The following is a 24,767-nucleotide window of genomic DNA, read 5'->3' on the forward strand; positions in this document are numbered from 1 at the left end:
ACCTCATCTACAAAAATTGTTCTTTTACTAAATATGCTCTTATTTTCTTACAGATGAGGTCCAGAATTGGATAGATGCGTTTTGCTCTCCTCCAGAAATCATTAGTCCTGCAGTTGAGGCCTTGTACAAACTCTGTCAGGCCCAATGTGAGACACCTGAGGAGACACGGGTACGTTTACAAATGTACTACGAGGAATGAATAAACTTCTGATCTCAAGAAATCATCAATAGCTGTTTAGGCGTAAACTATGAGTTAGGATGATGAGAAAACAAAATGGATCAATTGTAACTCTGCAGTTGGTGCGAGTGAAACTTTCAGGCTGAGGACTCTTATAATCAGCAGTTTCAAAACAAAAACTCTCCCTCACTCCTGTTTAGATCTGATTCAGCCTAGTGTAGGAGGGTACCCTGCTCCCAGGCCTCTAAGCGCTATTTCTGGAACTCCTACAAGCGGCTGAGGGCCCCTTACCCTCTGATTTTTCTCTCCTTCCTGATGGGGAGGTACCTTTCCTCATTCCTCCGAAGACATGGCTGAAATTGGGAGCTCAGTAACTAGGCAATCTTGGGCACAAAGTCATACAGGTCCATGGTACAACTTTTTGGAATTTTCCTCTTGGTGTTTAATCTATATTTTCAAAAGAGATGACTGATCAAAAAAAAATCAAATATTGATTGAACAATAATCACATGGTAGATACCACGCTATGACCACTTAATAGAATGGATGTGCAGAACGTGGTAATACAAAGACCACACTTTTTGCCATCTCCCCTCACACCTCTTCTGCTCAGCGTTGTTTTTTCTCTGAAGCCCATTTGGATGTTTTCTAATAAAGTGAAGTAACCAGTGTAAGTTGTGACTTATGAAGACGGTTTTATCATTAAAATAAAATCTCACTGTAGCATATATAGTGATGTTGTGTTTCTGTATTAGGTCCTGCTAGATCGGGTGTGTGGAAAACTGATCTTAGCGTGTGAGTCTTACATCTCTAATATTGTTCTTGGAGATATTGCAGATGGACGTATGGATGAAAATATGTTGGTAAGTGCCAGAACTCATTTTTATTAAATTCAGTTAAATTCGATCATTGCTATCAAAAAAATTAATAAATCAACTCTTAGAATTTTATGCTTATCAATATAAAGGCTGTCATCACAGCAGCATTAGAGCCTTGCAACCTTAAGTATTTTAGGAATACTATCTTGTCACTCGAGAAATATAGGAACATGAGCCTTACAGAGATAGCACCTGTCCTTGGGATGAATTGCAATGAATTGTAACTTGTCCCAGAGCATTCTTGCCTGTCGACAGTAGATGAACAATCGAAAGTTACAAAGCAAACATTAATGAAAGAAGTTGATGGATATTCAAAGAATGAAAGAAAATATTCCGGATTTGTTTCTGTGTATGTCTTCTAAGACTCCAAATGACTGATTAATAGGGTTTAAGTAAAGTGAGTGTGTAACATTTTCACGCAACCACACTGGAAAAGCGTAATGACTGGTGAATGAAATTTTCATACTATGTCCACTTGAGCTGTGAAAAATGGCAAGCTATATAATTGTAGATTTTGCCCTCTTAAGCTAAAGTTGAATCTGGAGAAAGAATTTTTAAGCTGCAAAGTACTACGGTGAAGTTTTGCTAAATACAGGCCTGTCACTGCAGTCGTTGTGTGGGGAGCAGTTTCAGATGATGAATAGAAGAGCGTTCTGCATCCCACATAACATTAAAGTGTATTGGATCAAATATGTTCATAGGTTTTCATTCCATTCTTCTAACCAATATGGAAACAAAGCGGTTTTCCAAAAGCATGTTAATTGGCATATTGGATTGTCCTTCCAAGTGACACTTATTCTTTCAGCACCAGGAATCCTATGAGAGATATATGTTGCAGTTTTCGTTGCACCATGAGATTTACTAAGTTCTAGGTATGGCATCTTGTGTTTCCTCAGGTGAAGCACCTTTTCACACTCGGTGAAGTAGCACAGCTGTGCCCTGCAAAAGTTGAGAAGCGTATCTTCCTGCTGGTTCAGTCATTTCTTGCTGCCCCTACCAACTTAGACCCTGGTGAGAAATGTGATTTGTTTTCTAGAAATCTAGTTATGTAGCATAATCTACCGGGTTATTGTGAAGTTGATTCATAACACAAGCTAATAATAAAATAGACTTGCTTTGTTACAGCTATAGCAGCGTTCAATGGATCACCTTTTGGAACTAATAAATGTTGAAATCGACTGTGACTGATTGCAGTTGGTCTTGCCAAACTTGTGCTTCTAAAGGGCACACTCGAGCATTATTTGAATATAATTCCCAGTAATTTTTTTAAGTTGTTATAACATTTTTTTCCTTTTGCCAACATTACTCTTGTCTGCAGAAAATATAGTTTAATCTGGCTAATGTGAGGAATGGCCAGTTTGTTTTATATAATTTTTGGATTTTACACTCCAATTTCCTTCACATGAGGCTCATCTGTGAAGCTGCATAAGTCTACAACCCACCTTTACTTGATCAATATCTTGGTAAATGTAGCAAGTGCAAGGGTCTAATGAGAGGGAGGAACTTAAAGTGATTAAGATTAGTAAAGAAAAAGTATTAGAAAAATTAATGGGACTAAAAGCCGACAAATCCCCTGAACCTGATGGCATACGTCCTAGCGTTTTATTAGAGGTGGCTGCAGAGATAGTGGATGCATTGATTTTGATCTTCCAGAATTCCTTAGATTCTAGAAAGGTGCCTGTGGATTGGAAGGTAGCAAATGTTACCACTATTCAAGAAAGAAGGGAGAGAGAAAGCAGAACTATGGGCCAGTCAGCCTGACATCAGTAGTAGGGAAAATGCTAGAATCTATTATTAAGGACATAGTAACAGGGCACTTAGAAAATTGTAATATGATCAGGCAGAGTCATGTGGTTTTATGAAAGGAAAATCATGTTTGACAAATCTGAGTTTTTTGAGGGTGTAACTAGCAGGGTAGATAAGGGAGAACCAGTGGATGTAGTATATTTAGATTTTCAAAAGGCATTCAATAAGATGCCACGCAAGAGGTTGTTACACAAGATTAGGGCTCATGGGATTGGGGGCAATATATTAGCATGGATTGAGGATTGGTTAACGGACAGAAAATGGAAAGTAGGAATAAATGGGTCATTTTCAGGTTGGCAGGGTGCCACAGGGATCGGTGCTTGGGCCTCAGCTATTTACAATCTATATCAATGACTTAAATGAAGGGACCGAGTGTAATGTATGAGTTTTCTGACTATACAAAGCTAGGTGGGAAAGTCAGCTGTGAGGAGGACACAGAGTCTGCAAAGGGATATAGACAGGTTAAGTGAGTGATCAAGAAGGTGGCAGATGGAGTATGATGTAGGGAAATATGAGGTTATTCATTTTGGTTGGAAAAATAGAAAAACAGAATATTTTTTTAAATAATGAGAAATTATTAAATGTTGGTATCCATGTACGTAAAAAGCAGAAAGTTAACATTGCAGGTACAGCAAACAATTAGGAAAGCAAATGGTATGTTGGCCTTTATTGCAAGGGGGTTGAAGTACAAGAGTAAGGAAGTCGTGCTGCAATTTTACAGGGTTTTGGTGAGACCCCACCTGGAGTACTCTGTACAGTTTTGGTCTCCTTATGTAAGGAAGGATATACTTGCCTTAGAGACGGTGCAACAAAGGTTCACTAGATTGATCCTTGGCATGAGAGGGTTGTTCTATGAGGAAAGATTGAGTAGAATGGGCCTATACTCTCGAGTTTAGAAGAATGAGAGGTGATCTCCTTGAAACGTGTAAGCTTCTTAGACGGCTTGACAAGGTAGATGCTGAGAGGATGTTTCTCCCTGGCTTGGAGAGTCTAGAACTGGGGGACATAGTCTCAGGATAAGGGGTTGGACATTTAGGACTGAGATAAGAGGAATTTCTTCACTGAAAGGGTCGTGAATCTTAGGAATTCTCTACCCCAGAGGGCTGTGGATGCTCAGAGGTTGAGTATATTCAAGACTGAGATTGATAGATTTTTGGACTCTAAGGGCGTCAAGCGATATGGCGATCGGGCAGGAAAGTGGAGTTGGGGCTGAAGATCAGCCATGATCTTATGAATGGCTGAGCAGGCTCGAGGGGCCATATGGCCTACTCCTGCTCCTATTTCTTATGTTCTTAAGACAACCCTCTTCACCGTATTTGATGTTTACGGGATATACCATGTGCCCCCGTATGATTTCCTCAATTTCAAGAAGGCAGAAGATTAAACGCAGCATCACACAGTGGCGTAGACTACAGGCTTCTAAATTGATTTATTGAATAGTTACTAGTTAAGTGAACAGTATCGAATACAAACTACATTCATAATTGCAAACCTTACTATGCTGCTCAGAATATTGAAAACAACAAAGGCACTTCTCCTAGCGCTAAGATTCAACAATGAAATGATCCTTGAAACTTGGGCTGTTGCAGCTAACTTGGTTTGCTACCATTGCGTCTCTGGCCTACCCAACGCGCTCTGCTTCAGAATGCGAACTGAGAGAAAGTCAGCCTGCAATATGCCATTCAAAATCTTTTGAAGATGCCCTGAAACAGTAATTTTAATAGGGCATTATATAAAGACAGGTGCATTATACAATATATGATTCTGATGTGTCCCTTTTTAAGACTGCAAAGATTAATTGCTGGTGAGGTTAGAATTTAATTGTACTTCACACTTGGGGTCAGAATCTGGCTTCCTTTTCTTGGTATGATTGGTCAGGTCAATTAGGAACAGGAGAAGGCCATTGAGCCCCTCAAGCCTGCTCCGCCATTCAATGAGATCATGGCTAATATGTATCCTAACTCCATTTACCCGCCTTGGCTCCATATACCTTAATGCACATGGCTAACAAAAATCTATCGCTCTCAGATTTAAAATTATTAATTGAGTTAGCATCTGTTGCTTTTTGTGGGAGAGAGTTCCACGCTTCTACCACCCTTTGTGTGAAGTGTTTCCTAACTTCACCTAAATGCCTGGCTCTGATTTTACAGCTTTATCCCCTTGTCCTAGATACCTCCCCATCAGCAGAATAAGTTCCTCTCTTCGCTATCAATTCCTTTCAAAATCGTAAAAACCTCAATCCACCACCCCTTAATCTTTTGATATTCCAAGGAATACAATCCTAGTTTATGTAATCTTCCACCCCCATCCCCCATAATTGCAGCCTTGGTGTTGGCTATCGTGACCCAGGTTTTATAATCTAATTTGTAATTTTAAAATGAGTAAGTTATGGTCAGTGTTACAATTGTAAACTCTAGGTCTCTGACTCCTGTATCACTTGAGGTATTTTTAATTATTGGGGGTCTTTGTACATTTCAAAAGACTGCCTTTGCTTTTTTTTTAAAAAGCTTGACTGATATTTGCTATATGGTGAACAGGAAATGAGTGCTAAGGTTTTTAAAAATTACTTGGTTTTCTGCTATATTCTTTTTAAAGATTTAATTGAGGGGAAACTGTGTTGGTACCTAACCATGATCCTGGAATTGGAAATATGTTTTCCTTAATGCAAGAGGGGTTTTTTACCTGGAAAAAATCTTGCCATTTGATTTGTTAAATTTATTTAAACATCTGGTCTTTATTTACCCAATGAACGCAAGTGACTAAGTTTCTGAATTGTATTTTATTCTTCAGCTATTGTTTCAGATGGTGGTGACCTTCCGGCATCACAACCCCTCTCTCAGTTTTCAGGATCTGCTGCTCTGCCTTCTGTTATCCGAGCACATGCATTTTTCACTCTCGGTAAGACCCTTTCAGCATAGGTTTGTGAGAATGAGTTTCTTTTTTTCCATTAACTTATTCCACATGTGCGCATTTCTACCAGGAACTGCTGGGTAGTGATCAGGATTGGAATTTTCTGTCATTTGTTTTCCTGCTCCCTAATCTAAGGTGCGGAAGTCAATTGTCGTGCCTTTGTTGGTACTCCAGCTAAGATCAGGTAATTTAGTGAAGACCAGGGATCAAAGCAGGGCCTATCCTTGTCTGATTTGACTTAGCTGCATACTGGATAAACTTGCTGAGACATCGAGGAGCCCGTGTAAATTATTTTGACAATAGAGGTTGTGTCTATTAGAGATGAGGAACGTACACATCAGCAATTTTTTTTTGATAAATGCAGGAAATTCAGCCGAAAGTATAAAATCATAATAGAGTAGCTTCAGAAATTAGATCATATCCTCCAATGCAATTTAGAACTTTTGATTTCACACACAACTTGTTGAGCTGAGGTCTACTTTCTTGCAGCTTAATAAAACAAATCTTGATTGTTATCACAGATTGGAACTAGGCCATAAAGACCAGATGGTTCCTGGTTCAATCCCCAGTCTGAGCTGAGTTTGAGGACCTCGCTCGGCAATAATTGGCTGATCTTTTTTCCCTTCCACTGCCCAAAGACTCTGTAGTCAGGGTTTGTGTGTGTGTGTGTTTTCATGCTGTTTGCTCAGACTGAACTATACGTCGTCACTAAAAACAACATATAACCTTATTTAACTTTATACAGGAAAATTGTGCTTACAACATGAAGACCTAGCAAAGAAATGCATTGCTGCCCTCGCACGCGAGTTGGAGGTGTGCGAAAATGTAGCAGTTCGCAATAATGTTATCATAGTCATGTGTGACCTCTGCATGCGATATACTACTATGGTAGATCGATATATCCCCAACATTGCTGTGTGCTTAAAGGATGATGACCCCTTTATCCGCAAACAGACTCTGGTCATGCTGACCAACTTACTTCAGGTAAATGAGTATGCTCTTTTATTATACAAGATCAAATAACTGGCTGTGAGTTATATTTGCAAATAGTTCTTTGTTCCACCTTCACAATCCTGAGTTACTACTTTATTTTGTAATCTATATGTTCTCTAAGCAGTGACCCTATTATTGTAAATCTGAAATTGCATTTTTCTAGATGCATTACTTTCTGGAATGAAACTTAGTAACCAGCATATATTCTTGAGAACTGGTTTTCCACAAAGTCACTATATTTAAGTACTTAGGAATGCACTGCTAAATATTAGTATTTAGTATTGATTTCCAATCATTTAGAGTATTATAGGTGTAACCATTTCCTGATTCTCATTCAGATGCTTTATTTTATCATCTTCAAATTTAATTGCCATATATTTTGTCTTGTATTTATCCCATAACTGGACATTATTGCTTAGAATAATAGTTTCTTGCAAATAACCCAAATTCCTGAAAAGAACTAAGATTAGTAGGAGTACTTTCTGTGCCAAGTACTCCTCCCATAAAAATCCTTGATTTTTTGTCTATTTTTTGCCCCACGGAGATGGACGTTTTCACCTCCTGTTTCCTACTGGCTCTGGCTTGTAGGTAATGTGATTGCTTATTTGCGGGATCAACAGTTCTACATGGATACTGGGTTAATGGAGGCAGCTGTTTGTGGTACCCAGCGCAGCCCTCAGGTTTTTGCAGCTGAACCTGATGCAATGATCATCAAAATTCTGCTGATAAGGCAAAATCTTGGCAAAATGAATTAATCAAATGGAAGATAAACTGAATAATTTTCACTCATTTAGAATACAAGCAACTGAGCAGTCTCATGGAGTTTATTTATTTTCTCTGCAGGAAGAGTTTATAAAATGGAAGGGTTCCCTTTTCTTCAGGTTTGTGAGTGTTCTGGTGGATTCAGATGAAAGTATACAGAGGTAATTGGCTTTGTTTTAGCTTTGTTTACTTGAGTTATCAATTTTTTTCTTTGACAATGGATGAATGTTAAATATACAATGGATAGAATTCTGTAAGGTTTGTGAATGGCTTGCTGTATATGATTGAGTGATTCAAAGACTGCCTTTGTAAAACAAAAATTCAGGTAAAGGGTCCCACTCGAAACATTAACTGCATTAACTCTTCTGATGCTGAATGATGAGTGCTTTCATGTTTTCTGCTATTTAAAACTCCCAGGGCTTTCAATGTTTTAGATAAGAAACTATCTTTTCTGAGATCCCTGGCAGTATTGCCCTGTACCTGCCACTGGAAAGTGCACTGTTACAGATGCAAACCTATGTTGTATCACCACAGCAACAGGCTGATCAGTGATCTGCCTCTACAGCCAGTGGCTTTTTTTAAAAAAAAGGAATGACTTAATTACATTGGTTTGTAGCCTTGAAACAAACACCACATGAGACCAGCTCAGCACAGCTAATTTTAAGGGTAGTCAAGGGTAAGAAAAGGCCTTTTGGCCTACTGAAACCTGCCCTTTAAGTACATTAGCCAGCATGGCAACAAATTGATTTTTGAATAACTCCAGTGTATTTGTTTTTTATTTTCTGCAGTAGAACATTCCAAACAATTTGCATCTTCAATAAAGAGGTTTTTCCTGATATCTGCTCCAAATTCACTTTTCTATTTGCCCTTTGGTCTTACCTTCTTGGTATGTTTTGAAGTTCTAACCTGGATTTACCTTTACCTTGGCGAAGTAGTAACAAGAAGGTGAATTACCCCCCAACTCTATGCCTTAAGTTTGAAGCAAAATCCACTCATTGTCATTAAGCCAGTGCTTCTGTTTGCACAGCTCATTTTGTTTAGTCAATGCGATTTCATACCTGCATGCCATTCTCTAAATTAAATGTGCTTAAATCTGATTTGTTTCTATTTCAGATTTGCACAGTTCTGTCTGGTCCACCTGCTCCTGAAAAGGAACCCAGTTATGTTCTCTCAACATTTTATTGAATGCATTTTGCACTTTAACGGCTATGAAAAACACGAAAAATACAACAAATTTTCCCAAACTGCCCGGTATGTAAGCATTACTTCTAAATGATGATCAACAGTAAGTTATAGTGACTCACTTTGACATCTACTCGAAAAGAGACCTTTTGCAGCTAAACATGAAATTCTTCCCCCGTATCTATGCAAAAGATTCCCTATGAGTTGCTGACATTTTAATAGATCGTTAACTGATGGGCCTCGACTCTCTTGGAAGTGAGCAAGAGTAAAGTTAAATGCGAACAGGGTGTTTTCTGCAATGTTTAATTATTAAAAAGATGGATCATTGCATTGAAATAACTATAGTTACAAAAGCGGAAGCTTATGTCAGATACCGAGAGCTTAATATTGCAGAAAGCTGAGAGGAGTATTGAAAGTGCAGGGGTGAAATTAAAAAGAAAATTAGGAAAGCCAAGAGCTGGCATGAGAAAATATTCGCAAGGAAAATCCAAAGATGTTTTATAAATACATAAAGAACAAGAGGATAACTAAGGAAGGAGTAGGGCCTATGAGAGACCAAAAAGGTAACCTGTGTGTGGAGGCGGAAGATGTGGGTATGGTTCTTAATGAATACTTTGGTCTGTCTTCACAAAAGAGGAGAATGATGCAGACATTGTAATTAAGGAGGAGGAGTGTGAAATATTGGATGGGATAAACATAGTGAGAGAGGAAATATTAAGGGGTTTAGCATCTTTGAAAGTAGATAAATCACTAGGTCCAGATGAAATGTAACCCAGGCTGTTAAGAGACACAATGGAGGAAATAGCAGAGCCTCTGATCATCATTTTCCAATTCGCACTAGCTACAGGCGTGATGCCGGAGGACTGCTAATGTTGTACCGTTGTTTAACAAGGGAGAAAGAGATAGACTGAGTAATTATAGGCCAGCCAGCCTAAGGTGGTGGGAAAATTATTGGAAAAAATTCAGAGGGACAGTACTAATCATCATTTAAAAAAGCATGGATCAATCAAAGACAGTCAGCATGGATTTGTTAAGGGAACGTCGTGTCTGACTAAGTTGATTGAATTTTTTGAGAAGGTAACAAGGAGGATCGATGAGGGATTGATGTAGTCTACATGGATTTTAGCAAGGCTTTTGACAAGTTCCCACGTGGCAGACTGGTTAGAAAAGTAAAAGCCCATGGGATCCAAGGGAAAGTGGTTATTTGGATCCGAAATTTTGCTCAGTGGCAAGAAGCAAAGAGTAATGGTCGATGGGTGTTTTTGTGACTGGAAGGCTATTTCCAGTGGGGTTCAGCAGGTCACAGTACTAGATCCCTTGCTTTTTGTGGTTTATTTCAGTGATTTAGACTTAAATGTAGGGGGCATGATTAAGAAGTTTGCAGATGATACAAAAATTGGCCATGTGGTGGATAGTGAGGAAGAAAGCTGTCGACTGCAGAAAGATATCAATGGACTGGTCAGTTGGGCAGAAAAGTGGCAAATGGAATTCAATCTGGAGAAGTGTGAGGTAATGTATTTGGGGAGGGCAAACAAGGCAAGGGAATACACAATAAATGGGAGGATACTGAGAAGCGTAGAGGAACAGAGGGACCTTGGAGTGCGTGTCCATCGATCCCTAAAAGTAGCAGGACAGGTAGATAAGGCATACGGGATACTCTCCTTTATTAGCCGACGCATAGAATATAAGAGCAGGGAGGTTATGCTAGAACTGTATAAAACACTAGTTAGGCCACAGCTAGAGTATGGAGTATAGTTCTGGTCACCACATTACAGGAAAGATGTGATTGCACTGGAGGGGGTACAGAGGAGATTTATGAGGGTGTTGTCAAGACTGGAGAATTTTAGCTATGAGGAAAGATTGGATAGGCTGGGGTTGTTTTCTTTGGAACAAAGGAGTCTGAGGGGAGATTTAATTGAGGTGTATAAAATTATGAGGGGCCTAGATAGAATGGATAGGAAGGACCTATTTCCCTTAGCGGGAGAGGTTAATAACCAGGGGGGCATAGTTTTAAAGTAATTGGTAGAAGGACTAGAGGGGAGTTGAGGAGAATTTTTTTTCACCCAGAGGGTGGAAGGGGTCTGGAACTCACTCGCTGCAGGGTGGTAGAGGCAGAAACCCTCAACTCATTTAAAAAGTACCTGGATGTGCACCTGAAGTGCAGCAATCTACATGGCTACGGACCAAGCGCTGGAAGTGGGATTAGGCAGGGTGGCTCATATTTGGCTGGCACAGACACGGTGGGTTGAATGACATTCTGTGCTGTAAATTTCTATGATACAGTACTTAAGTTATTAAAGCTAAATCTAATAAGCTGTTCAAACAAGGAAAGGTGCCAATAAGTTCATGTGTTTTTAGATAACTTGTTCTCCCCATCAGTACCTTTTCCCTTTGAATGTCAGTAGTGTTGTACATGTTGGAAGTTAAAATTTTGTGGAAGGTGAAATTTTTTCTAACTTGAATCAGGTTTTCTTAAAATTCTAAGTTCCAAATATAGATATTTTGAGCTACAGCTTGTTCAGTGCGATACAGAAATGTGCAGGATTCTGAACTCACTTTCACAGCGAAGTGGTCTGGGCAAGTTGTGCCATTTATCTGTTACAAACGCAAATTAATATTTTCATAATGGTGGTAATGCAGTTTTTGCTGCACTGAATTTATTTAATTTAGTGTTTAGGCAGGAGTTTCGTGATCAGTACCTATTTTCTTTTTTAAAAAAAACAATTTTTTAAATTGCCTTTCTATTGTGTTCACACCCCACCAATTTTGTTTCTATTTGACTGTTACTGAGCATCATAATGTGGTAAATTAAAATACACAGTTGAAGCTGGAAACCTTCGGTTATTGATATGTAGTGATATTTAGCTACTTTTATGCTGGTGGGCTTAGTAACCCCTCCAAACAAGTACCATCCATTGGTAGCATCAAAACTCACTATTTAACATAAAATGGACAAAAAGAAAATGAATCATTGTAACTTGAAGCTTTTTCAAAGAGGCACGTACGGTGGCATTCACTCTCTGTCAAATACCTTATTTGCAGCTGTTGTATTCATAAAGAGCAATAATTCTCCAACAATAAACATGGGGCTCCATTTCACAGATCATTGTGCGATGTTAAAAGCGCTATAATTCTTTTGGGACTTTTGAACAGTTGATGAAATTGCTCATATTTAGCTATTCACTATGTAAGGTCCTAAGTTTGTCTGATTACACATGTTCAGCATTGTAGGAAAATAGTACACCACATGACCAATTGTCTTGCGTACCCCTGACAGGGAGAAGAGTCTGTTTTCCTTGAACGGGAATAAAAACAAAGAGAAGCGAATGACTATTTACAAGTTTCTGCTGGAACACTTCACAGATGAACAACGTTTCAACATCACTAATAAAATTGCTAACAATATTCTAGGTATGGATTTGCATGTGTGTGTTCCTTCTTGAAGTTTCTGGAGCAGTTGTAAATCAAGTTAAATAGAGAATAATAAGTTAGAACGATTATAGGTACATCACAATCGGGGGGGTTCAAATGGCATAATCACAATCAATGTAATCTCATTTGGAGTTCAGGTGACCATTTATCATACACATACATTTTTTTTAAAAACGTGATCCTTTTTGTCTAATTTTTCTCCTTGATGGCTCTGGCTCCTTTTTGGGGTATGGTTCCATGCATGCCAAATAGTCTCCGTGCACCACTGCACCCTCTTCTGCTCTACCCCACCCTCATCTGTGTGACCTATTTGAGTGTTGGTGGGCTATTCAGGCAAAGGGAGCATCATTGCTGAGCCCAATCCTGTCCTCAGCCAATGTCTACACATGCAGGATTAGCTGGGTAGCAATCAGAGTGCAGTCCCAGCTGCTTTTTATCTTCCTGTGCTCTGTGGCACCCTACGCTACACCAGATGAAATTAGATAACACAAATGTGGGTTGATTCTGTGACCTTTTGAGTATGTGTGGCTTTGAACCTTTTCTCTTGACCTTTTTTAAAAAGCTGTTTTAATATGCAATCACCTAATTGTCCTTGGTGTAAACCTTAGGCAACAAATAGCCTTAATGCAGATAAATTAACTTTGTAAAACTGCTGGCAGTGACAAATAACAAGATTGTGACTGGGTCCATGTAAGATAATAGTTCTGTGATGTATTGCAGGTATGCTACAAGCTGTGTTAATGGAATGATGTATGATCGAGAGGAATATTACCAAATATTTATTAACAAATCCATATTTATAGAAACAATATTTAAAATTAAATTCACTCAAATTTAAAGAAAATAAATTTGAAGAGTTATTTCTTATCTAAAATGTAAACTTTCAGATGGGTTCCAATTTCAGGCTGGTTACTGTTTTGGAGGAATTATAATGTGTGTGATTTTTTTTTCTCTCAGCGTGTTTTGTTGATGGTGTACTTCCTTTGGATATGGAGGCGAATGAGTTGCTCTCGGACACATTTGTGGTGATGAGTTGCAAGGAGATCAAGCTCTCCTCTATAAGAACAAAACCTGGCGACGAGGCCCCGGTGGATGATGATGTGGCCATGGCTAATGAAGTTATGCAGGCAGCGCAGAAAAAACTCATATCTCAGGTAACTGATATGTCACTACAAACACTAGATAAACGGCAATGGACTTGGTGCGCACAGTCTGGTTAAATAAATTGAACTGTTGAGTGCATTATAACAGCCAGTTACAATTTTAAAAATGTTCATGTTTCTGTTCCATATTTTATCAAGCGTATCTTTATACACAAGTTGTGTGATCTGTCTGTATGTAGTAATATACTACAACCCCTTTTAAGACATTGTGAATGATTTTCAGTAATTTAAACAGGTAACACCTTACATTGAATCGGGTTTGATACTCAACTGAAGTAACTGAGAATCTACATTAAAAGAAATATCCTGCAATTATCGAGTTTGATAAGTGTTGGTGAGCTTTTGGTCAGACGTAGTTAAATTTATCTTGTACACCACAATCACAGGCCTGCTGCTCGTCTCTGCTGGATTGTAACTGTGAACCATAGAAATAAAGAGATTGACTAACAGTCTCCAGGCCAGGATGAATAAGCAGCTTTCTGATGAAGTGCAACATTAAAGTATTTGAATAATTTTGAAAAAAGAAAGCCTGCATATAATTAATACAGTTTTCCTTTTTTTAAAAAAGTCTATTTACAACGACAACAACTTGCATTTAAAAAGCGCCTTTAACATAGTAAAACATCCCAAGGCGCTTCACAGGAGTGTTACCAAACAAAATTTGACACCAAGCCACATATTAGGACAGGTGACCAAAAGCTTGGTTAAAGAGGTAGGTTTTAAGGAGCATCTTAAAGGAGGAGAGAGAGGTGGAGGTTTGGGGAGGGAATTCCAGAGCTTAGGGCCGAGACATCTGAAGACACGGCCGCCAATGGTGGAGCGATGAAAAATGGGGATGAGCAAGAGGAAAGATTTGGAGGAACGCAGAGACCTTGTAGGGCTGGAGGAAGTTAGAGATAGGGAGGGGCGTGGCCATGGACGGATTTGAAAACAAGGATGAGAATTTTAAAATTGAGGCGTTGCTGGACTGGAAACCACTGTAGGTCGGCGAACACCGGGGTGATGGCTGAACGGGACTTGGTGTGAGTTAAAATACGGGCAGCAGAGTTTTGGATGTGGTCAAGGTTACGGAGGGTGCAAGGTACCAAGAACAAATTATGCAGGATAGCTCTTGTATCTTGCCTTACTATTGTAGGTGACCAGATTGGGAAAGTATTTATTTCTAATTTACTGACCTGGAATAAGAATGAACTTGGCTTGGTTGCAAGTTGTCACAAAGCTCCTTACTTCAGAATGTAAACTCTAGATTTCTATTGTTTGGGTCTTCTGGGTCTTGAGTATCCATTATTGAACCCTGTAGAAAAGGAGACTCTTTCTAAGCTTGATGTTTAGCCTGACTCACATTCTGGTCAGTTGGTGTCACGAATTGGAACTTTTAATTTTTTTCCTCAAAAATTTTGAAAAATGAACCCTTTCAGTAATCATTTCTTAAGCTGCATGTTTTCATATGTAATTTGAATATTGTTGGTGGGTTTGATAAGGAATTTGTAGAAATAAATTGGAAAAAGAAGTATAGTTTGATCAAATTATACTTTGAAGTTGATCAAAAGATGTTTTGGGTTGTGTCTTTTGACTAGTAAAACTAGTTAATATGAAGCAATTTCAGCAATGGGTCTGTTAGGTCTCAGTAATTGCTTACTGTTTGTAGCCAATCCTAAACCATGACTGAGGAGCTCCATTACACTACATTGCAATGATAAGATTTCTCCTCTTCACCGCCCCTACCCATCTAAGCAACTTTATTTAAGATTCAATGAAATCTATGTATGTACGTATATGCATGTACATAGGTTACATTAGGCCATTTGGCCCATCACCATGCCCAGTATTAATGTGTAAGCCATGACTGTGATTTTTGGCCAGTTATTTATCACAGCGACATCACGGCCAAGCTTGACCTTGTTCTCATCTGAAATGTACACATATACCCACTTCCAGAATTAGTCACTGGATAATGATCAATGGCAGGAACCATGGCTGTTTCTTCACAAAACCTGGGGCACTGATTGTTGCGCACCCTACTCAGCACAGACCATGGATCATAGTAGAATCGAAGAACATTTACGGCACAGAAGGAGGCCATTCGACCCACCGTGTCCGCACCGGCCGAAAATGAGCCACCCAGCCTAATCCCACTTTCCAGCACTTGGTCCATAGCCATGTAGGTTACGGCACTTCAGGTGCACATCCAGGTACTTTTTAAATGAATTGAGGGTTTCTGCCTCTACCACCCTTTCATGCAGTGAGTTCTAGACCCCCACCACCCTCTGGGTGAAAACATTTTACCTCAGCTCCCCTCTAATCCTTCTACCAATCACTTTAAATCTATGCCCCCTGGTTATTGACTTCTCTGCTAAGGGAAATAGGTGCTTCGTATCTACTCTATCTAGGCCCCTCATAATTTTGTACACCTCAATTAAATCACCCCTCAGCCTCCTCTGTTCTAAGGAAAATAACCCCAGCCTATCCGATCTTTCCTCAGAGCTAAAATTCTCCTGTCCTGGCTTCATCAATGACCTTCCCTCCATTATTAGGTCAGAACTGGGGGTGTTTGCTGATGATTGCACGGTGTTCAGTTCCATTCGCAACCCCTCAGATAATGCAGTGCCCGCATGCAGCAAGACCTGGACAACATCCAGGCTTGGGCTGATAAATGGCAAGTAACATTCATGCTGGACAAGTGCCAGGCAATGACCATCTCCAACAAGAGAGAGTCTAACCACCTCCCCTTGACATTCAACAGCATTATCATCACTGAATCCCCCACCATCAACATTCCGGGGGTCACCATTGACCAGAAACTTAACTAGACCAGCCACATAAATACTGTGGCTACAAGAGCAGGTCAGAGGCTGGGTATTCTGCGGCGAGTGACTCACCTCCTGACTCCCCAAAGCCTTTCCACCATCTACAAGGCACAAGTCAGGAGTGTGATGGAATACTCTCCACTTGCCTGGATGAGTGCAGCTCCAACAACACTCAAGAAGCTCAACACCATCCAGGACAAATCAGCCCGCTTGATTGGCACCCCATCCACCACCCTAAACATTCACTCCCTTCACCAGCGCACCGTGGCTGCAGTGTGTACCATCTACACTGCAGCCACTCGCCAAGGCTTCTTCGACAGCACCTCCCAAACCCGCAACCTTTACCACCTAGAAGGACAAGGGCAACAGACATATGGGAACAACACCACCTGCACATTCCCCTCCAAGTCACATACCATCCCAACTTGGAAATATATCGCTGTTCCTTCCTCGTCGCTGGGTCAAAATCCTCAAACTCGCTACCTAACAGCACTGTAGGAGGACCTTCACCACACGGACTGCAGCGGTTCAAGAAGGTGGCTTACCACCACCTTCTCAAAGGCAATTAGAGATGGGCAATAAATGCTTGCCTCGCCAGCGACACCTACATCCCATGAACGATTTTTAAAAAAAATCCTCGTAAATCTCCTCTGTTCCCTCTCAAGTGCAATCACATCTTGCCTGTAATATGGTGACCAGAACTGGATGCTGTACTCAAGCTCTAGCCTAACTAGTGTTTTATACAGTTCCAGCTTAACCTTCCTGCTCTTATATTCCATGCCTCGGCTAATAAAGGAAAGTATTCCATGCCGCCTTAACCACCTTATCTACCTGTCCTGCTACCTTCAGGGATCTATAGACATGCACTCCAAGGTCCCTCACTTCCTCTATACCTCTGTGTCCTCCCATTTATTTTGTATTCCGTTGCCTCGTTTGCCCTCCCCAAATGCATTACCTCACACTTCTCCGGATTGAACTCCATTTTTCACTTTTCTGCCCACCTGACCAGTCCATTGATATTTTCCTGCAGTCAACAGCTTTCCTCCTTGCTGACAACCACACGACCAATTTTTGTAGCATCTGCAAACTTCTTAAGCCTGGATCAAGTCTGGGACCTTCCTGGTCTGCAGCTCAGCTGCTTACTGGATAAACTTGAGTTGTTGAGGAACAACATTGATTTTCAACATCAGGAGAAATCCAGTTCACGGTGGTGGAAAGGAAGAAAAGATATGGACAAGTGCTGTCAGGCTATATCAGTGACAGCGTGTAGAAAATATCCTGCTAACATCAATAGTAGAGAATTTTGTTAAAAATTGCAAATGAATTTATAATCAGCTTAACCTCTTCTGAATATAAAATTCTCAGTCTGTGTTTGTTCAGCAAAAATATCAGAAGATGAAGCTTTGCTTATTGAAAATTCAAAATAAATGCATTTTTATTTACAGGTACAAAAGAAGAATTTTGTAGAAAACATCATCCCTATTGTATCATCCTTGAAGAGCCAACTGGAATTAAAGCACATCCCGGCACTGAAGGATCTCATGCATTACTTGCAAGTAAGAGACCTTTGCTGGATATTGCCGTTAGTTCAGTGTTCTTGTGCTCTCAATATCTCAACAATCCAGAAGTTAAAAATTCACAACTGTAGTTATTTGAGTAATTTTGTTAACTATATAAGTTTACTTCTGTAAAAATATATTCTTGGGCAGAACAAATTGGTGTGATCTGGATGAACCTTTTAAACTTAAATCCAAGTTTTTCACCCATCCAGTCCTGTAGGGTTTTAAAGTATTTCTCCATTCAGTTTCTAGTAGACCTGCTCAAAGGGTAAAGGGGCCCATGAATTTGCACTTTAGTAAAAGAAAGACCTTAATAGGTGATGTGCAAAGTGGAAAATTTAATATGGGTGTAGCTGGAGGTACTGTTTAGGGTTGAGTAGCAGTGTTTTACACAGCCTCTGGCTATTTCTATACTTGACCTGCAGGTGCTTGATGCTAACATTAAGTATTCAAAGTGACAGAAGTATTCCATTGCCTTGCACTGCCATCCCGCTCTTTTGAGGATCATAGAAAATTCACAAATATATTTTAAAATGTATCCTTACAGCTATGTGCAGTTAGTGGATAGGATGCATTAGGGAAATTTCCAATATGGTTGCCAAATGTGTCGAGAGAGAGGAAAAAGCCACTTTGCATGAAGTAACTAAGATTGTTAAAGTGTCATTAAAATATTGTATCCACTTGAAGAAACACCAGGGAAGTTGTGTTTTCCCCCCGTTCCTCTAATTTATGGGATTCTTTCTATATTGAGACTTGCTATTAAACATCATACTTGTACCATGTTATACATCTGTGTCAAAGTGCAAAATAATAGTGCCTCCAGCACTATCCTAATACGTGTCACATAGGTTTATTGTAGTACTGCGACTGCTGATACATTATCATGTGCAGATGCAGACTCCCTCCATCATTTGCTACTAACTAGTCAGCTTCTGAACGACATTCTTTGCCACAGTAACTGCAGAAATATACTTAAAGGGACGTGTAAGTATTTTAAACACACTCAAGGGTTTAACACAGATCTAAATAATGTGTTTATTTCAAGATTCACAGTTTGATGGCTGAGCCTTTTTATTAGCCATGATGTGGAGATGCCGGTGATGGACTGGGGTCGACAAATGTAAGGAATCTTACAACACCAGGTTATAGTCCAACTGTTTTTTATTTGAAAATCACAAGCTTTCGGAGGCTTTCTCCTTCGTCAGGTGAGTGTGGGATTCCATGGAAGGTTACCGCATTTATAGTCGGAGAACAATACCTGGTGATTACAGATAATCTTTCCAACTGCCCGTTGTCAAGGCGATCAAAGTGTTCAGACAGAGAGATGTTACCTACAGGACCACCGAATATACAAACGGCCAGAACAAAAGACAGACAGACAGAGAGAGAGAGAGAGAGAAACATCCGAAAGGAAGAGAAAGACAGAGAATGACCCGTTGTATTAAAAACAGATAACTTTTTTTCGCTGGTGGGGTTACGTGTAGCATGACATGAACCCAAGATCCCGGTTGAGGCCGTCCTCATGGGTGCGGAACTTGGCTATCAATTTCTGCTCGACAATTTTGCGTTGTCGTGTGTCTCGAAGGCTGCCTTGGAGAACGCTTACCCGAAGATCGGTGGCTGATTGTCCTTGACTGCTGAAGTGTTCCCCGACTGGGAGGGAACCCTCCTGTCTGGCGATTGTTGCTAGGTGTCCGTTCATCCGTTGTCGCAGTGTCTGCATGGTCTCGCCAATGTACCATGCTCTGGGGCATCCTTTCCTGCAACGTATGAGGTAGACAACGTTGGCCGAGTCACAGGAGTATGAACCGTGCACCTGGTGGGTGGTGTCCTCTCGTGTGATGGTGGTATCTGTGTCGATGATCTGGCATGTCTTGCAGAGGTTGCCGTGGCAGGGTTGTGTGGTGTCGTGGACGCTGTTCTCCTGAAAGCTGAGTAATTTGCTGCGAACGATGGTCTGTTTGAGGTTGGGTGGCTGTTTGAAGGCGAGTAGTGGAGGTGTGGGGATAGCAAGGTGTTCATCGTCATCGATGACATGTTGAAGGCTGCGGAGAACATGGCGTAGTTTCTCCGCTCCGGGGAAGTACTGGACGACGAAGGGTACTCTGTTGGTTGCGTCCCGTGTTCGTCTTCTGAGGAGGTCTATGCGATTTTTTGCTGTGGCCCGTCGGAACTGTCGATCGACGAGTCGAGCGTCATATCCCGTTCTTACGAGGGCGTCTTTCAGCGTCTGTAGGTGTCCATCGTGTTCCTCCTCGTCTGAGCAGATCCTGTGTATTCGCAGGGCCTGTCCATAGGGGATGGCCTCTTTGACGTGGTTAGGGTGGGAGCTGGAAAAGTGGAGCATCGTGAGGTTGTCCGTGGGCTTGCGGTAGAGTGAGGTGCTGAGGTGCCCGTCTTTGATGGAGATTCGTGTGTCCAAGAAAGAAACCGATTCTGAGGAGTAGTCCATGGTGAGCTTGATGGTGGGATGGAACTTGTTGATGTTATCGTGTAGTCTCTTCAGTGATTCTTCGCCATGGGTCCATAGGAAGAAAATGTCGTCGATGTATCTGGTGTATAGCGTTGGTTGGAGGTCCTGTGCAGTGAAGAAGTCGTGCTCGAACTTGTGCATGAAAATGTTGGCGTATTGGGGTGCGAATTTGATCCCCATGGCTGTTCCGTGTGTTTGGGTAAAGAACTGGTTGTCGAAGGTGAAGACATTGTGATCCAGGATGAAGCGGATGAGTTGTAGGATGGCGTCTGGGGATTGGCTGTTGTCGGTGTTGAGTACTGATGCTGTTGCAGCGATGCCGTCATCGTGGGGGATACTGGTGTAGAGTGCCGAGACGTCCATCGTGGTGAGAAGTGTTCCTGGTTCAACTGGTCCGTGGGTGCTGAGTTTTTGTAGGAAGTCTGTAGTGTCGCGACAGAAGCTGGAGAACACTTCAGCAGTCAAGGACATTCAGCCACCGATCTTCGGGTTAGCGTTCTCCAAGGCAGCCTTCGAGACACAGACGACGCAAAATCGTCGAGCAGAAATTGATTGCCAAGTTCCGCACCCATGAGGACGGCCTCAACCGGGATCTTGGGTTCATGTCACGCTACACGTACCCCCACCAGCGAAAAAAAAGTTATGTTTTTAATACAACGGGTCATTCTCTGTCTTTCTCTTCCTTTCGGATGTTTCTCTCTCTCTCTCTGTCTTTTGTTCTGGCCGTTTGTATATTCGGTGGTCCTGTTGGTAACATCTCTCTGTCTGAACACTTTGATCGCCTTGACAGTTGGAAAGATTATCTGTAATCACCAGGTATTGTTCTCTGACTATAAATGCGGTAACCTTCCATGAAATCCCACACTCACCTGACGAAGGAGAAAGCCTCCGAAAGCTTGTGATTTTCAAATAAAACAGTTGGACTATAACCTGCTGTTGTAAGATTCCTTACCTTTTTATTAGATTACACTCTTAGAACACATTCTTAATTTTGTGGTCTATAAAACTGGAACACAGGCCAAAAGTTTTTTTGTTTGCTCTGATTCCTGGATGTGTCTGCACCATAAGCTAAGTGGGTAGGAAGATGACCTGTTCCCCAGGCCTCTGCCAATGCTGTTCTGTAGTGAGCTGTTAGGAGCTGAGGTGCAGATGGGTTCAATTTGGGGTTTGTTAAATCTCCTTCTTTGGGACGTGCTTGACCTTTACAGGCCCCCCCCCCCTTTCTGAAGGTAGGGGTGATACTAAAACTTCACACGGGGCCACTGCAGGCACACACCTGTAGTGGCCACACAGCACAGTCCAGCAGCAGCACCGTGCACACTCTTTACTGTGTTCATGAAAAAGGAAGAATTTTGTCCGTAATACTGTATTCATTTTGTTTTTTCCCTAGGAAGTGATGCAGGATTATCGAAATGAGGTCAAGGACTTGTTTGCTGCCGATAAGCAGCTGGCAGTGGAGTTGGAGTATGATCTGAAAAAATATGAAGAAAGGCTTGTTGAGGAGGAGGAGGAAAGGCAGAATCTGCCAACAGTATTGGAAATTGCAAACCAGACAGGCACACCTATAGTATGTTCCAGCTGTACTTTTTGTCTGATTACGTTCCCGTGAAGCGCCTTGGGATGTTTCATTACATTAAAGGCGCTATATAAATGCAAGCTGTTGCTGTTGTTATGTATTGACATTAAGTTTACTCCAGCTTTCCAATGTGCTTCTGTACAAGAACCATTTTACTCAGTTTCAAGATAAAACTCTTGAGTGGAGCATTGTTAATAAATGGGCAAATTTTGTATGTATACTTAGTTCTGATATAAGGAAAGTCAGCAATGTGCATGCTGGTATATTGCAAGGTTTTTCCTTGTGATATAAAATATATTTTTATATTCAAGTACAATATTATACAGAGCACAATTTTGCTTTTTTTTTTAAAGTTACCACCCAGAATTTCACCTGCAGTGGCCTCGCATACACAAGTTGGAAGTGAAGCACATTCTCCTGCTGATCGAAAAACAGTCCAACCTACAACACCACAGCAGAGGTCCCGCATTTCTGCTTCACATGGTTTTATTACTCCTAACTCTGGAATCCTGAAAATGCCTACATTCACAAAACCTAGGTATAAAAGCTAAATGATTCTCTTTGTAGTTTTCACTGCTTTAATGAGTTTCTATAGCATTATTGGATTACTGCCTCAAATCTGCCACTAATTCCTGCTTACCATAATGAATCTGATATGATCAAAATAGACTAACCCCCTAAAAGATTAAAATATACCTTTTTGTTATATTTTTGGTTATAATTGTATAACATGTAGTGAATCTGCAGTTTGGTAGTTTTATTGAATTGAGCAATGAACTGATATTTATTCCAACACTGAAACCTGAACTACTGTCAGTCACTCATCAAAAAACAACATAATGGTGGATATTGTAATGTTTGATATGCACTGCAGCACACGAGCTGTAAATAAGTTTCATAATAGAACAGCCATCGCTGCAATGAGATCTTTTTGAACAGTCAGAGATGTGCCAAGAGAATGTCACCATTTTGTCACCAGTTGAATGGGACAAATAACTCAAGTGTAATGTGCAGGACACCCTAACCTTTAATAAGTAGCATTCTAGTGCAAACTAAGTGTAAAACAAAAATGCTACTTGTTGAACAGAATCTAGTTAAAGCTTGTGATGCAGAAGGAAATCAATAGCCAGTATAGTTTACAGCTTCAGACTTTTCCTTCTTTGTTCAGGATTTTATTTTCTTAATCAAATAGAGAAGGAAATAAAATTCAGACTGGACCAGAATATTGGACACTTGACAATCGTAAAAACAGCAATGGATTAGGAAAAACAAATAATACTGAAGCTATTTGCATTTATCAACTACAGATCCATGTCGCTCAGTACAATGGCCATTCTGAGTTCGGCAAAGAAGGCAGCAGAATTGGGCAAGAAAAGGCGCAACAACAGTGTTGAATGGATACCATTGCCTTCCACTGCAAAGAGTGATGTTCTGCAAAGACCAGCTACTAGGCGTGGTGGTGCTGCCGGTAGGTCATTTCTTGGTGAGGTAGTTTGGGTTCTGATTGACCAGCAGTGCCCGTTCAAAAATATAAATTGTGCACAGCAGTTATGTAGTATGATTCTTATTGTAAAATAATAGGGCATATTTAAATATTTGAAACCAAAACTTCAGTAGTACATTGAATATATTATTGCTTTATTAATGTATAAATTAATTGGTGTTCCTTTTTTTAAAAAAAAGTGTTAGCTCCATCTCATAAAATAGTATTTCTGTATCTTCTGTGCTCAAGAATATATTATGAGGCAATAGAACTAAGATTAGAGACTTCCCTGATGGATAGTTAGTGAATGCACCTTCTGGTACAACTGTGCCCCATCAATTAGTAGGATCCCAGGTCCAACCCCTGGTATGTGTAAAATTAGCTGATCTTTTAGACAGCGACAGAGACAGCACAGTTGATTTCATTATCCCCAGGCTATCTATGGCTGGTTGGGGTGTCAGTAATGAGGGGTTATCAATTTGAAATTATCACTAAGAAAGTGGAGTGTGGTTAGTAGTTTCTTTATGCTGAGAGTTGGTGAGGTATAAAATGCTTTACTCTGGGGAATAATAGAGGCAGAGAGCACTGCATCATTCAAGAGTGGATTAACATTTGAAGTAGAGGAAGATAAGGGGGGATAAGATAATGGGGAGAGAGCAGGACAGTGGGGGTAGTTTTGGATTGTTCTCGCAAAGATCAGGCACAGACATGTTGGGCTCAATGGCTTCCTTCTCTGCTGTACATTTCTATTGTTCTATACCATTTTCTAACAGTGATGCAGTCACCATATACTAAATTTTAGTTTGCTGACTCTTGGTTGGCATCCAGAACCAAAACGGTGCCAATTGTTGCTGTTGGAGTCTGTAGCTGGCATCCACTGAGCAATAATTTCCTGAGTTTTAGACCTTAAATAGCATGTTTCCTTGAACCTGTTGGGAGAATATTAAATTAAAGCTTTCTTTTTATTTAAAAAAAAAAATTAGTGCAAATGAGGGGTATTTTACTTTGAAAAGACACTTTCCTTCTGCACTGCTGAGTGTTGTATGTGGGGCAATCTTACTTTTAAATAAACTGGAAAAATACACTGCTAAAAGATTTGGATGTGGCATTAAAATGAACAGGATGATATCTGAACAATGGATAATCTCTTCACACATCCGTTTAACTAGCGCTCTCTTTGTCAAGTTTCATTCCAGGGCTTGGGGGAACATACAAGGACAGAGTCTTTGTCTGCCAATAGCTCCATGACTGGGCGAGCTATCAGTACTCCTGACCGTAAGTGCGATATTACAATCCTGTTTTTGAATAGTAAAGGGTAAAATGACACTGTTTGGGGACACTGGGAAGGGCGAAGGAGGAAGCCAGCTTCCTGCAGCCTCTTTCATCACAAGCATGGGCTTTGGGCACAATGGCCAGCTGCTGTCCAATGGCCCAACCAGATGTAAACGTGTACTAAGCCAATGCCAATTTCTGCCTCAAACAAAAATTCAGTACTGAATTGTGATTTATTTGCAGTGTATACCATAGCTGCCAAAATTAATTATCAGTATATTTCTAATGCATCT

The 24,767-nt window shown here is 40.5% G+C and overlaps 1 protein-coding gene across 1 annotated transcript in view; it reads left to right on the forward strand.

Moving 5' to 3' along the window:
* ncapd3 (non-SMC condensin II complex, subunit D3) overlaps positions 1 to 24,767 on the forward strand; it is a 70,199-nt gene that overhangs the window by 34,099 nt on the left and 11,333 nt on the right. The window contains exons 20-33 of the mRNA XM_067971022.1: positions 54 to 169; positions 934 to 1,041; positions 1,953 to 2,067; positions 5,653 to 5,760; positions 6,518 to 6,756; positions 7,609 to 7,688; positions 8,641 to 8,778; positions 11,987 to 12,120; positions 13,099 to 13,295; positions 17,557 to 17,667; positions 21,534 to 21,710; positions 22,073 to 22,257; positions 23,027 to 23,187; positions 24,388 to 24,477. Coding sequence (XP_067827123.1) covers positions 54 to 169; positions 934 to 1,041; positions 1,953 to 2,067; positions 5,653 to 5,760; positions 6,518 to 6,756; positions 7,609 to 7,688; positions 8,641 to 8,778; positions 11,987 to 12,120; positions 13,099 to 13,295; positions 17,557 to 17,667; positions 21,534 to 21,710; positions 22,073 to 22,257; positions 23,027 to 23,187; positions 24,388 to 24,477 — 1,959 coding nt within the window. The remainder of the gene's footprint in view (positions 1 to 53; positions 170 to 933; positions 1,042 to 1,952; positions 2,068 to 5,652; positions 5,761 to 6,517; positions 6,757 to 7,608; positions 7,689 to 8,640; positions 8,779 to 11,986; positions 12,121 to 13,098; positions 13,296 to 17,556; positions 17,668 to 21,533; positions 21,711 to 22,072; positions 22,258 to 23,026; positions 23,188 to 24,387; positions 24,478 to 24,767) is intronic.

The sequence above is a fragment of the Heptranchias perlo genome, chromosome 33 (assembly GCF_035084215.1).
Source record: "Heptranchias perlo isolate sHepPer1 chromosome 33, sHepPer1.hap1, whole genome shotgun sequence".
Lineage (NCBI taxonomy): Eukaryota > Metazoa > Chordata > Chondrichthyes > Hexanchiformes > Hexanchidae > Heptranchias > Heptranchias perlo.